The 13,476-nt window shown below is 47.2% G+C and overlaps 2 protein-coding genes across 7 annotated transcripts in view; both read right to left on the bottom strand.

Moving 5' to 3' along the window:
- Tanc1 (tetratricopeptide repeat, ankyrin repeat and coiled-coil containing 1) overlaps positions 1-13,476 on the bottom strand; it is a 229,452-nt gene that overhangs the window by 196,249 nt on the left and 19,727 nt on the right. The window lies entirely within an intron of this gene.
- Positions 1,091-2,347, bottom strand: LOC128100485 (small nuclear ribonucleoprotein G-like). The gene is made up of 2 exons (XM_052722668.1): positions 1,864-2,347; positions 1,091-1,126 (listed from the first exon to the last, which is right to left on the bottom strand). Exons 1-2 carry the CDS (start codon positions 2,110-2,112, stop codon positions 1,091-1,093), a joined length of 285 nt encoding a protein of 94 aa, XP_052578628.1. The 5' UTR covers positions 2,113-2,347.

Raw genomic sequence — 13,476 nt, 5'->3', positions numbered from 1 at the left:
ATCCCCTACCCTTGCCTTCCCAGAACAAATATATTCCTTTGATTGGGGAGAGGGGAGAGACCAGAAACAAAAACACTACTTCCTCCTCAACAAAAACCAGAAATAGCAAAACAGCTTATAAAAAGTGCCCAGCTGGCACTGGCTTAGGGGTAAGAGGCAGTTGTGCGAGCCTGAGAGGGGAAAGGGAGGTTTACTTTGGAGGACGACGGAGGGGAGGGCGGGGAGTGGACACCAACAATATTCACAGGCGACACAAGAAAGCTGAACAAAATCATAAATCTCAGGGCGGTTTCTAAGGCAAAGGGAGGAAAGGAAGCAGCCAACGGCACTGGAAATCTCCTTCCTTTGTCTAGTTACTTCTGGTATGGCTACCACGCCAATCTCTCCATGGTACCTTATGACAATTTCATTTATAGGAAATGATTTCCAAGGGCCCAGGGAGCTGCAGATGGTACCCCGGGGGCCCATCTGTTTGAGGATGAAAGCTCAGCACACGCCATTACATCACTCTGACCTTCCTCAGTAACTTCCTATCGGACAAAATCGAGATGTTTGCTCAGTCAACAAGATATTTGTGCTCGTCCCCAGCCTCAGGCTTTGGTTCCTGATTAGTTTGGAAGTCATTATGCATCCACACTGAATAGGGCCACTGTTAGCAGCTGGAAGGCCATCCTCCGGGCACAGCCCCAGCTCTGTGGGCTTTGGGGGTGACTGCTGTCCTTTCTGCATAACTGCACTCTCTGATGGATCACCCTCCTGGCCCCTTCCAGAGCTAAAGCTGCTCTCCTTGGCATCCTCTTTCCTCGGGTGACCCCTGGAAAGGGAAGAAGGATGTCGGGAGGCTTCAGGCTCTCCTCAGGTAAATGCTCTACCACAACACATCCCAACTCGGGCACATCACTGCCCCAGCCCGGTCTCTCACCGCACACAATGCCCTCCAGCTGCCCTGACACCAGGTTAGCTACTATTTCCTGGACACTCACAGGCCCCAGAGCGTCCCAGGGCCCACAGATACAGCTGCACGGCAGTCGAACATGCTCAGGTGACCACACACACAGCTTTCATCACTCTAGGACACGAAAAACAAAACCTAGGTCCTTTGTAACTCTTCATCTTCCTCCGCACTCTATAGGACACAACCACAGATATAGTGTCAACTGTGAAGTGCCTGGAACCTGCTGGACAGCCACCTTAGGAGGCTAGGGAAGAGTCAGAGGATTGGTGGGATTGGGAGGGGGAACAAAATGGGGGCTGAATGAGATCGAATGCATTACATATATGGAAATGTCCTAATGGAACCCATGATCCTGTATAATTAATGTGCTAATAAAAACGTTCTGAAGAACTTATTCTTTAAACAGGCTGGGTTGTACGGGGGGAAGGCTTATGCACTGATGTTTGCCACTTTGAAGTGCTTTCTAAAATAAGATGGATTAACGGGCAGGTATAGAGTAAGCCAAGAGAGTAAAACCACAGATGTGGAATGGAGATAATGGGGAAATCACTGTCTGTTCATTTCAGGTTTCCCCTCATTTGAATGTCTCATAACAAACATCATCCGGGTTACTCTCGATTCCCACTAACATCCCTCCGTTCTAGGCTCCTGGTCCAGGGTCCCACATTGTAGCTACCTGGCCTCTGTCTCCTTGGTCACATTGACCTCCTCTGGAATCTTAACAGTTTTATTTCATTGTTGTTGTTGTTTTCCAATCCTTAACGGTGATGAGGAGTCCTGGTCAAGTATTTTACAAAATGTTCCTCAGTGGGTTTTGTCTGGCTTTTTTCCCCCCAGTATCACAAAAGTTACTTAGCAAAAAAAAAAAAAAAAAGTCTCATATGAAAATGTACACAACCCAATCCTACACCATAGTCAGAGCTGCCCTTTGGGGAGGTATGTGGACTCCTCTGCGGAACGGCCACTGTGAGGACTCTTCCCGAGGCTTCTAACATGATGCTCTTGCCTTGTATGACTACCGTTCCAATGTTAGTCTGTGGCCCGCTGGCTGCCATCTCCACAGGCTCAATCACAAGATTCACAAAGGGACCAGAGCCCCACAGTATTCCCTGTACACGTCTGCCACCACTTAACTTCAGTGATAACTTCTTGTCCATAAATTTCTTCAGCTCGGGAGGGTGGGCTAGCTCACGGCAACTCCTCGGCAGGCTCGGATGGCGGCAAAGAGGTAGGCCTGTCTGACTTTTTTTTTAAATAGCTGTATCGGGCTGCAGGTATAGGGAGACATCAGGTTAGGGTCCTACCATCACTGTACGCCCACACTGTCACAGAATGGCTACACACCAGGTTAGCTTTGACCGCTCAGCTAAGTGACAGCTGCTGTAAACTCACTTCTCCCTTCCCATACTCTACCCTGGAGAAGAGTCACAAAACTCAACCTCAGTTTCCCCTCGGCGAGCTGGAGGGCGTGCAAACCTCATCTTTAGGCTCCTGGAGGAAAAGGTAGCTACAAAAACTATTTGAAATTCTTCTGCACAAAAGAGGTTTCCTGTCTGAGCACAAATTTCATGTCATGTGAATACACATATTACGCTTTGGATTATTATGCAGGACCACACTATTTATTCTGTTGCTAAAGTTAGCTCTAGCTATTAAGAGCTCCTTGAGGTTGGCTCCTTCCTCCCTTCGACATGCCCACATCCTTTGTTTTTTGAGCACTTCCTTATTTTTCTGGCCACACAAGATGCTCCAGGTCTATAATTACGCCTTTCTCCAAGGAGTCCGGGTCACTGGACAGTGGCACCCCTAGAGTGAAGATATGGGTGTGCTTGTTGCTATGGTGTGTCATGGCTGCTAGGCCCTCATCACTCCTGTGTGTGTACCAGCCCATTTACACACATTTACTTACCAACTCTATCTGGATCAGTATTTAGCGAAACTCAAGTCCACACCTAGGTCTCCAACTCTAATCCCTCCCAACAAGGAACATCCCAGCCTTCTCTCTTGCTTACTTCACCATCTCTTAACCCAGGCACAGGTAACAGAACTCCAGAACTTCTAACCCATACCCCGTGAGAAACTTCTCCAACTAGTACAACGTGTTTTCCATTTTTTCTTTTTTTGCCTTTAGATTGATACTCAAAACACCATTCTTCAAAGTGAACTAGGTCCCTATGGCTTGTGTCCCAAATCTTCACTGTCATACAGCTAGACTCGTCCATCACAGTCTGTACCTCAACACACACACACACATCCCACATTCACAGACAGCTACTGTCTGATCTGAATATACTGGAATTCTCCTGTGCCTATTCAACTAAAGTGCTTATGTCCAACACTCCTGGAGGCACACATGCCATGCTTTACCCTTAATGCTAGGATTCTTAGACCTGAGCAGCTCACCCAGCACCTAGCTCAGTTCCGAAACGCAGAGACTGCTCAGCTACTAAAAAGATGAACAAGCTATAAAGATTTAGTCATTTTATGTTAATTCAATGCAGTTTAATGGTTGGAGACATTCCACAAAACATGAAGGACAATTTTCTTCACAAGGTTACCTAAAATTCAGTAGTAATAGTTATAAATTTAATGTTATTCCTAACAGACTACAAAGCAAATTACATACAACTGCTGGGAATCATTTGAATACATATTGGCATGTGATAAAAATATACCACACTTGTGTATTAAAAAAAAATACATAGCTAAATAACAAAAAAAGAATGGCATGCCATTTAGCATATGTCTGTGAAAAGAAAAGCATTGAAGGACACACAAAGTTATTTTTAAATTCCTTTTTTTTTCCTCCTTAAAGTTAAGGAGTCTGCTTGCTATGTGGAAAACCATACAGGAGAATCTTCTAAGACATGGAGTAGTGATCTCAACAAAGAGTAAAACTAGCTCAGCGTTGCACGCCTTTAATCCCAGCACCCGGGAGGCAGAGGCAGGAGGATCTCTGTGAGGCCAGCCTGGTCTACACAGCAAGTTCCAGGCCAGTCTGGGCTACATAGAGAGACTTTGACTAAAAACAAAACACAAGACAACTGGAATCAGCAGCCGTGTCCTAACTCGGAACAGTTTCCAGGGCAAGGCTATGGGCATGGAACAAAGAGCAAAGGTCCAAGGGACATCCCTCAGGTCTGCTGTCACCCAGGAGGAACACCTCAAAGGCAGGGCATGTGGGCAACACTGTTTCCTACAGAGAGCAAGGGGAGAACTGGGGGCTGTCTGGAGAGTGTGTGAAGACATGTGGGGTTTAAAGGGTAGGGAAGATTTCGATGAAGGCAGGGAAGGGAAGTATCCCTCTGCCTAGAAGATATCTCATTATCCACTCCATGAAGAAGATCCTGGGTCCTAACATCAACAGGGAGTCCTCCTTCCGGCCACGCCCTGGGAGGAGAGAAAAGATCTCCTGAGGACCTAATAAAGTTCAAGTGGCTGGTACACTGGAATTTACACGCCACTTTTACAGAAAGTGCTTTGGAACAGAAACTGCTCCAGGACACAGGAATCTTCCATTCTGCTGAAGGTTTAATGGGAGTAAAGCCTGTCGCTCACTTTCAAGTCATTTTCAGTGTGCAACACTGAGCCGGGTAGACAACCACCTCTAGTCCCAGATCACATAAGGCTAGAGAGAAATACAGGCCGACCTTCTCCAGACATTGTGTGGAGACTCTCGCAGTTGTGAGGGCTTGGGAAGAATTAGTATGTTCTAAACACTTAGCTAGACCAGGCAGCGTGTGTTACACATGCCATCTCCTTCCCCTTACAACCAGCAAGGAAAGGACTAGTCAGCGAACACCCACTCACCGCTCAATGGTACTGTCTTTACCTAGAATGCACAAAGCCTCCAGTTCAGTGCCCCACAGCACCCAGATGGCAGCTGACAATTGCCAGTAACTCTAGTTCCAGGGAATAAGACATCCTCTTCTGGCCCCCAAGGACTCCCAAATGCTCTTGGTACACATATAATCATGCAGGCACATATGTAGTAGAATATTATTTTAAGGTGTGTTGCTTTTGTTTATGTTGCATTTGTTTAACTCTGTGAAGCTGTGTTACTGTGCCTGTCTAAAACACCTGATGGTCTAATGAAGAACTGGCCAATAGCAAGGCAGGAGAAAGGACAGGTGGGGCTGACAGGCAGAGAGGATATATAGAAGGAGAAATCTGGAAAGGAAGACCTAGCAGTCAGAGAAGGAGGAGGACTCCAGGGGTCAGCAACCCAGCTACACAGCAAGCCATGGATTAAGAGTAAGATTTACAGAAGTTAGAGAACGGGAAAAGCCCAGAGGCAAAAGGTAGTCAGAATAAGTTAAGGAAAGCTGGTAAGAAACAAGCCAAGCTAAGGCCAGGCATTCACAAGTAAGAATGAGACTCCATGTGTGATTTATTTGGGATCTGGGTGGTGGGCCCCCCCAAAAAGAGCAAAAAACCAACAACACACATACACAAGTAGAAATAAATAAAGCTTAAAAAAAAATCAGATCAATTCTTTCCTCAAGTAGTACTCTTTCCTTTTTTCCAAAAATAACTTGGATATAATACCAAGAACTCAAGGTAAAAATCTGAAGCATAGCCAAGCATGGTGGTACATACCAGTCCCAGTACTCAAGCGGCAGAAACAGGAGGATCGGGAGTTCAAGGCCAACTTCAACTACACAGAGGAGCTCAAGAACGAACACATCCTATGTGCAAACATATCCTATGTCAAAAATCCAGAAACAAACAGCCAAAAATAATATTCGCCATTCACAAAGCACTAAAGAAAACATCTGAGAGACTGAGGCAGGAAGATCCAGGCCAGACTAAACCATCCAAGACTCTGTACCAAAGACAAGATCTCAACTGGAAGCAGACATTGAGCTCGTGCTTCCTCTGGGGGGGGAAGACTAACCCAGTCTGTACTCTAAACAACATCACCCCCTTCCCTTTCTGTCCTGTCTACCTCTCCCACACCCTAATAAAGACTCTGCTCCTCACCTAACTGCAGAAATAACTAAAATAATTTTTTGATCTACAAACCATTAAATAAAAAAAGAGACAAGTTTTTGGCATTAAAGTGATTTCATCGTTTACACATTCACAAAATGACAGGGAGTGATACTGCTGTGGGGCTCAGGATGTGCCACCCCAAAACACGGCTTCAGAAGACCCCAATAAGCCCCCTCTTCACATGTCCTGAGAAGCTGTCCTTCTGAAAGAGAATGGGCATCTACACAGGAAAGATTGATCCTTTAGTAAGAAAGCTGCTCCGGACAGCTGTCAGTACACAGGGGCTTTACCTACGTAGAAGGCAGTCTCCATCTGCCCTGAGGCGGCTTCCGCCACCCACCACAAGTCCCCATGCCTATTATGCTACCTAAGCGTCAATGACCTCACTCCTCTCTTGCTTTGAGACAGACTCCTATGCCCCCGAACACAGAGCATGGATTTCCCCTACTAATCCCTCTGTGTCAACTTGACTTGTAGCCCAAGAATCTAGGAGGGTGAAGAGAAGCCGAGTTCCCTTCCCTACACTTTCAGGCACCTATCCACGCTCGCGTGCACACACACACACACATACACACACACACACACACACATATCGGTTCACCCACACATGCTTAAATAGGCATTATCTTGGCATGGTGTAAATGTGTAACAGATGTATAATGCAAGACCTAGGGAGGTGACGCAACAGGTCAGGGCGCCTGCTGCTAAGTCTGACACCCTGAGTCTGATCCCCAAGACCCACATGGTGGAAGGAGAGGACTGACCCAGGAAGGTCATCCTCTGGCCTCCACACACCTGCTGTGGCGCCCACACACACACACACACACACACACACACACACACACACACACGCACGCACACGCACACGCACTCACCCACACACACTGCACTCATCCACACAAAAAGTAAATATAATTTTAAAGGTATGTAATGCATACTTTAAAAAAATAAATGTGACAGTACCATTTAATTAATCCCCCTTCCCCAAAGGATACATCCCAAGACCGCCCCCCAACAGATACCAAAAACCTGAGCACCAAAGCCTACCCGTACTGTTTCCCCTAACACACACACACACACACACACACACACACACACACACCATTAGTCACAGGAAATGATTAACAATAACACTAAAACAAGTACAACACTACAGCAGAAGTTTGTAAGTGTGTGTGTGTCCCTCTTGAACAAATCAAGGTAAATACTCGGAATTTCAGGTGCCGTCGACGGTGCGCTTCTGAACCACAGGAAGGAGAATGGCGGCGGATAGGAGGGATGCTACACAGGGCAAGCTGTGAGCTGCTGCTTTTCACCTCAACAGAAGACACTTGTCCCCGTCACTCCAGGGAGCTTCCTCTCTGTCAGGTCCAGAAGCAACTCAGGACGAATGGCTCACTGCGGTGCCTATTTAGCAAACCAAAGCACGCGCTGACCACCAGGCTCACTCCATACCTGTGGCTCCTCTCAGCACTCTCCCCCTCCCCCACCCCCACCCGCCCCTACCCTAGACCTCTCCAGCCCAAAGGCTTGGCTTCCCTTCCCCCAGCCTCTGAGTCCTGTAAAAACCTGCCATTTTGGCCTCGCACTCTCTTGGTTCCCTTCCCTCCCTCTCCCTTGGCCTTCTTGGTCTTTTGTCTTCCTCTCTTCTCCTCTCTCACTTCCCCCCACCCCACCCCCTCTCATGGCCCGGTCGGTCTTGTCTGGACTCTTCCATATGCCTCCGGCTGAACTCTTCCCCCTCATATCTACATTTAAAAACCTTCTCCTCAAGCGTCCCTAGGAGCGGTCATGTGCCTCTGTGCAGAGCCGCCTACTTGTTCTAGCTTGGTGTCTGTCGCTGTGACAGATAAAAGACTTACCAAAAGCCACTCGAGCCGGGGGAAAGGGTTCATTCCACTTCCACCACACAGTCCAGCGTGGAGGGAAGCCGCGGCAGGGTTCTCGAGGCAGGAACGGAAGCAGAGACCACCACGGAGAAATGGAGGAACGATGCTTACTCACAAGCCTCCAGGATCATACTCAACTACCTTTCTTATAAAGGCCAGCCCACCTGCCCAGGGATGGCTGGGCCCTTCTGTATCAATTAGCAATCAAGAAAATGCCCCACAGACCAATCTGATACAGACAACTCAGTTGAGGGCCCTTCTCCCCAGGTATGTCAAGTTAATAACCAAGATTACCCATCACACTACTGGTGAAATATTTTAGTTACTATGATGGTAGAGCATTCTATTGTATGGGTGACATGTTTCTTTCTCCTCAAGTTCTCCTTTCAAAGTGAACATTTCCCCCGATATTTTGCTAGTAAATAATGTGGTAACCATCTACATGATATAACTGTGTGCACTTGTACAATTATTTCATTAGCATAAACTTCTAGAACGAGAATTTCCGTTCCAGTGGTTCACATCGACAGATTGCCTGCATAACTGTCCCTACTGGTCTTCCCAACACTGGAAGGCAGCTCTCACGTCCCCATCACCCTTACTAACATGAGGATTCTTTTTAATCAACATATCTTTTCATTAGTATTCAGTGAGCACTATCCATATGCCAGGTCCCACTTGAAAAGCTCTCCAGTTACTGTGGTGATTTGAATGAGGATGCTCCCTATAGGGCCGTGTATTTGAACACTCGGTCCCTAGTGGATGAAGTTGTTTGAGGAGGCTTAGGAGGTGTGGCCTGATTGGAGGAAGGGTGTCACTGGAGGTGGGCTTTGAGAGTCTAAAGCCCTTTCCAACTGTTCTCTCTGCCTTGAGCTAGCAGTTCCCGGATGCAAGCTCTCAGCATCCTGCTCCAGCCATCATCAACCCTTAATCCCTCTGAAATCATAAGCTAAAATACACTTTCTTCCTTACATTGCATTGGTCATGGCATCTTACTCAGCAACAGAAAAATGACTGCCACAGTTCTTAGCACCCGAACTTACAATAGTTCTGTGAAAACAGGTGCCCCAAATACATTACACCTGTGTAACCTGTCACACCTCTCTGGGACAGTGAGGCCCAGATCCATGTGACCTGATCAAGGTCGCAAGGCTAGTCAACCATGCTGATGGTGCATGACCCCGGCTCAGCAGCAGCAGAACACAGGACAGCTCTTAAGCTTCTCAAAAACACCCAAATCCTACTTCACTCATTCTACATGCTGAATCATCTTCCCACAGAAAAACCTTTGGAAGATTCTGATTTCGAGGGCAATGGAAGGCTGCTGAGCTAGAGGTCAGGAGAATGCTTGAGTCCAACATCTTGTAGGGAACTGTTTTTCCAAATCTCCTCTTGGCTGAAAATGGCCCAAAATATCTACCATCTCTACCTTACAGTGTCTACAAAGGCTAAAATGATGATTCTTTCAAGCGTGCCTGCTGAGATCTTTCTCTGTGCCCTGATTCTGAAGACAAAGAGGTCAAGCCGGCCCCAAGCATCCCGAGAGAGGAGCAACAGGACCCAAACCAACCCAGCTACAATAGAAGTGGGGAGTGAGGATTTGGGGGGTCAGGCGAAGACCCAGACACCGGAAGCACCTGGGGAATCTGTGAAACAGAAAGCCCCTAAGTCACCCAAGCTGGCCGCAACTATGTTTCTGAAGACACACAGGGGCTAGAAGGAAGTCATGGCCGCTGCCTTAAACCCATAATGGCATTCTTTTCTCCCCCTTCCCAAACTTTACAGAGCATCATTTAACATTTATAATTCTTAAAATATTTTAATTGCTGCGAGCACAGATGGAGGCGTGATTAATTCTGACGGAAATAATGTATGTGAAAGGTGGGAACTCAAAACCCCCCATGAATGGTATTATTGTCAGAGCATGAAGTAACCTAGAATTATGCATAATAGCATTACAGACTGCAGCGCGGGTTATTTTTATGTTCTGCGCTTGGTTTCCGGCTCACCTGATAATGTACAACATTAATCATTTCTTTGCAGTATTTCCTCTAAATCTTAAAAAAACACAAATGTAGAAAAACAGCTGTACAGTACAAAGGGGCCCGTAAAGGCAAGGCTTTCTCCCGTCCCAGATTCTTGGCTTTTGGGTTGTCTTATTAAATAGTGAACTCTAGATTTATGTTTTAACCAGTGGTTTACATGTAAGTATTATTAACATTTCATTCCTGGTACTGCATCTTAATCCCTAAGCTGCGTCTTATCTCCAGCCCTGACTTCTTTTTTCCATTGTGCGTCTAAGGCCTGTGGCCAACATCCAACTTCTCGTGAACTCCACCTAGATCCCCACAGGTATCTTTGTGTTAATTGCCCCAAACCCCTCATGCTCCCAGAGAGGAGAGTCTATCCCACCCCTGCATCCTTCTCTCCCAACTCTGGTGTCCCCCTACCCCAGTATTTCCACTGAAATCTCGAACAGTACTCTAAACAGCTCCTGCTTCCTCCCCCTATCACCTATCAATCAACCAGTGATTTTGCCTTTCCATACTCTCCGTGCTTCCCACTCCTACCCAAGTTCAAGTTACTACCTTAACCATACAAGAGTCTCACTGGCTTCCTGGCCTCCCTTCTGCCCTTCCTACCAATCTACATGGAAGCAAATTTAAGCAACTCCCCTCCCATAAGCCATTCAGAGATCTCATCACCGAGAGAGTCAAGTTCAGTTCTTCAGCAAGGTCCATGAGGCCCGCCAATAATATCACACACAGGCTCTCAGGGCTCCTGGCTCAGGACTGCCTTCCTCCTCCAACCTACCACCGCTCTCAAACTGATTATAGCTCTGAATATTCCCACCCATTGCTCATACTGTTTGCTGCTTTGGCTACAACCCACCTGTGATGCCTAATCTTAGTTGTCGATTGGATACACCTGGGAAGAAGGCTCCTTAAATGAGGAATTGTTCTTTTATCAGATTGGCCTGTGTGCATGTCTTTGGGGTATTTTTCTTGATTGTGGATTGATGTAGAAGGGCTCAGCTATCACTAGGTATCACTACTAGGCAAGTGGGTTCAGTTTATAGGTCACCAGAAAGAAATGAACAAGAGTTTGCCATTGAGTTGATAGTAGAGCAGCCCATTAGCGAGGTGGACAACTGGGTGGTCATAGACTGTAATGGTGGGAGTAGGGCCCTGGGCCACCCAAAGGTGTACATAAACCTGGACAAAGAAAACAAAATGGGGATGTCTGGCTACTATGACCTGCAGTTCACGCAGCACCGTCAACCGTTTGGCTACATCCTTGTCCTCTGACACCCATGGAGCATCTCCACATTAGGTGTATTAATGTGAGGGCAAGTCAGGGGAGATGGCAGTAAGTGCCCTTCCTCTGGGATCTCAGTCAGAGTTCCTGCCTCCTGCTCCTGCTCTCCTTCGCTCGGTGATGGCTGTAACCTGTAAAATGAAAGAAGCCCTTTCTTCCTCAAGCTGCTTTTGGTCATGGTGTTTATCACAGCAACAAAGAGGCAACCTCAGTTCTTAATCCTTCCAAATATGACGTCAACACAAACTTGTCTTGAAAAGTGTCAAAGAATCTGCCAAGCCCTTGGCTCTTAACCCCTGAGGGACTCACATGTGTCGGCCTTGCCCACCGATGTCAGGTTCTTCCAAAACAGAGACCACATACATCTTCAGCCTTGGGGCTCCTATACTTTTACACTTCCCAAAACCTACTATGTGCCAACACCTATTCCAGGTGTCCTGTATGAACAGTTCTCATGAGGACAATGACCCCCTTCTACAGATGAAGAAACTGAGGCTGTAACATCAAGAAACATCTGCCAGGGCATTAAGCAGATGCTGAAACTTGAATCCAAGTCTATGTAACGCCACAATCATTGCTCCTTACATTTTACTGTTCCCTTGTGTATTTTGGAGCTTGGACTATAAAGTCCTGAAGATAAGAAAAGTTCACAATTATGGACAATCTAAGGACAGTGTATTCCCCCCAAATATCAGTCCAAAGCAATCTAGAATTGACAGTAAAACAGAAAGAATATTATGAACAGCTTTTGTAACTAGCCCCCACTCCACAAACCTGCTTTTAGCATACCCGGGCAAGGGCTTCTGGGAGGGCGGTTCAAAGTCCAAAGGGCCCACCACCTTAAGCAGCTGCTTAAGTACTCTACCTCAGTCCCACCAGTTAGCTCTCCCCATGAACAGTCCATCGTGTCCCAAATCTTTCTCTCCACACCCCAACTCCACAGCATCCATAGGCTCACACCACTGCAACAGACCTCAGAACCAGAACCCGTAAAGATTTAAAAGTGGATCCCTTCTGGACAGACGCAGCAATCCCTGTGAATACCTACTGGAGAACCCATGGCAGAAATGGGCAGAGCAAGAGCAAAGTAAGTGCCACAAGTGGTGGGTGGGGCAGGGTCTGGGTTCATGGTCACCTACAAAATAGGAACAGTGGGTGAGCGTGCTAAGGCCCCGTGTGGACCAAACTAAATGCATTAAAAATAAATAAGCTCTTGGCCCCAAGCCTGGCACGCAGTGGATGCTCAACTTGCATCTTCTAAATGACTGAATGAGCAACCAAGGAAAGCTTCCACCTGCCCTTCGCCAGGCAGAATGGGAACTAAGGAGCTGGGAGCTGAGAAGCCCTGTCACTGAGACAGGAAGTTAGAGAAGGCTCCTCTCCCTCCCCAACACAAAATGAACAAGAAACTAGTCTGATCTGCAAGAGTTAACAGAAAACTTGCCTGCTAGGATAAGCAGCAAATACTACTGTGGGCAGCCAGGTACCAACAAAAGACAAAAACCAAAACATATGGACCCACTACCAACTCCAAGCAGCCAGAGCCACACACATCAGACATTTCCTCCCAACTCTGGAGGAGTCACGGAAGGCAGCAAGGAACAGCAGCACACAGTCAGCCTACGCTGGCTGCTTGGCAGAATAAGCAGGCCCTCGGCACGCCCAGAGAGGGAGACAGGCACTCAGGCTCGCCCGCCTCCCGCCACCAAGCTGAAGTCTAGGACCTCACCACACTCCATTCCCCAAAGAACCTTCAGAAGCAGCCACACCCCAGATCCCCAGAGAGCAAGCTCCAGGAAGCCGAGCAATCTGCTCAGGTCACTGGGACCTAGGCACTGGGCTGGAACCTTACCACAGTCGCCTGGCTTCAAAGCCTCAACTTTGGCAGAGTTGCACATGACAAAGAGGGCAGGGATTGGATGTCACTCGTTATAAACCAATGTATGATGGGAGGTGGCTTGACTTGAAAACTCAGATTTCAGAGAGTTGGGTGCTTTTTTGTTACTTGGGGGAAGAAGAGGACACTGAAATCAGCGACTTTTGTCATTGTGATGGGGAACCAAATTCAGGGCCTTTCCTCCCCACCCTATAAGCACTCTCTAGTCTAACCCTGAGCTGCACACCTAGACTCTATAAATGTTTAGTCAGGAATAACCCAGGCCATTCCTGGGCAAATACATAACCCCAGAATATACAGCATTCCTCAGTCTCACTCTCTATTTTCCAGGGTTCCAAAAGTCCAACTTTTTTTTTTTTTTCCAAAGACATGGACTCACTATGTAGTCCTGGCAGGCCTGGAATGTACTATGTAGACCAAGC

The sequence above is a fragment of the Peromyscus californicus genome, unplaced genomic scaffold (genome assembly GCF_007827085.1).
Source record: "Peromyscus californicus insignis strain IS unplaced genomic scaffold, ASM782708v3 Scaffold_7__1_contigs__length_154581171, whole genome shotgun sequence".
NCBI lineage: Eukaryota > Metazoa > Chordata > Mammalia > Rodentia > Cricetidae > Peromyscus > Peromyscus californicus.
Note: the sequence above shows the minus strand (reverse complement) of the source record. Positions and strands in the feature narration are given on the sequence as shown.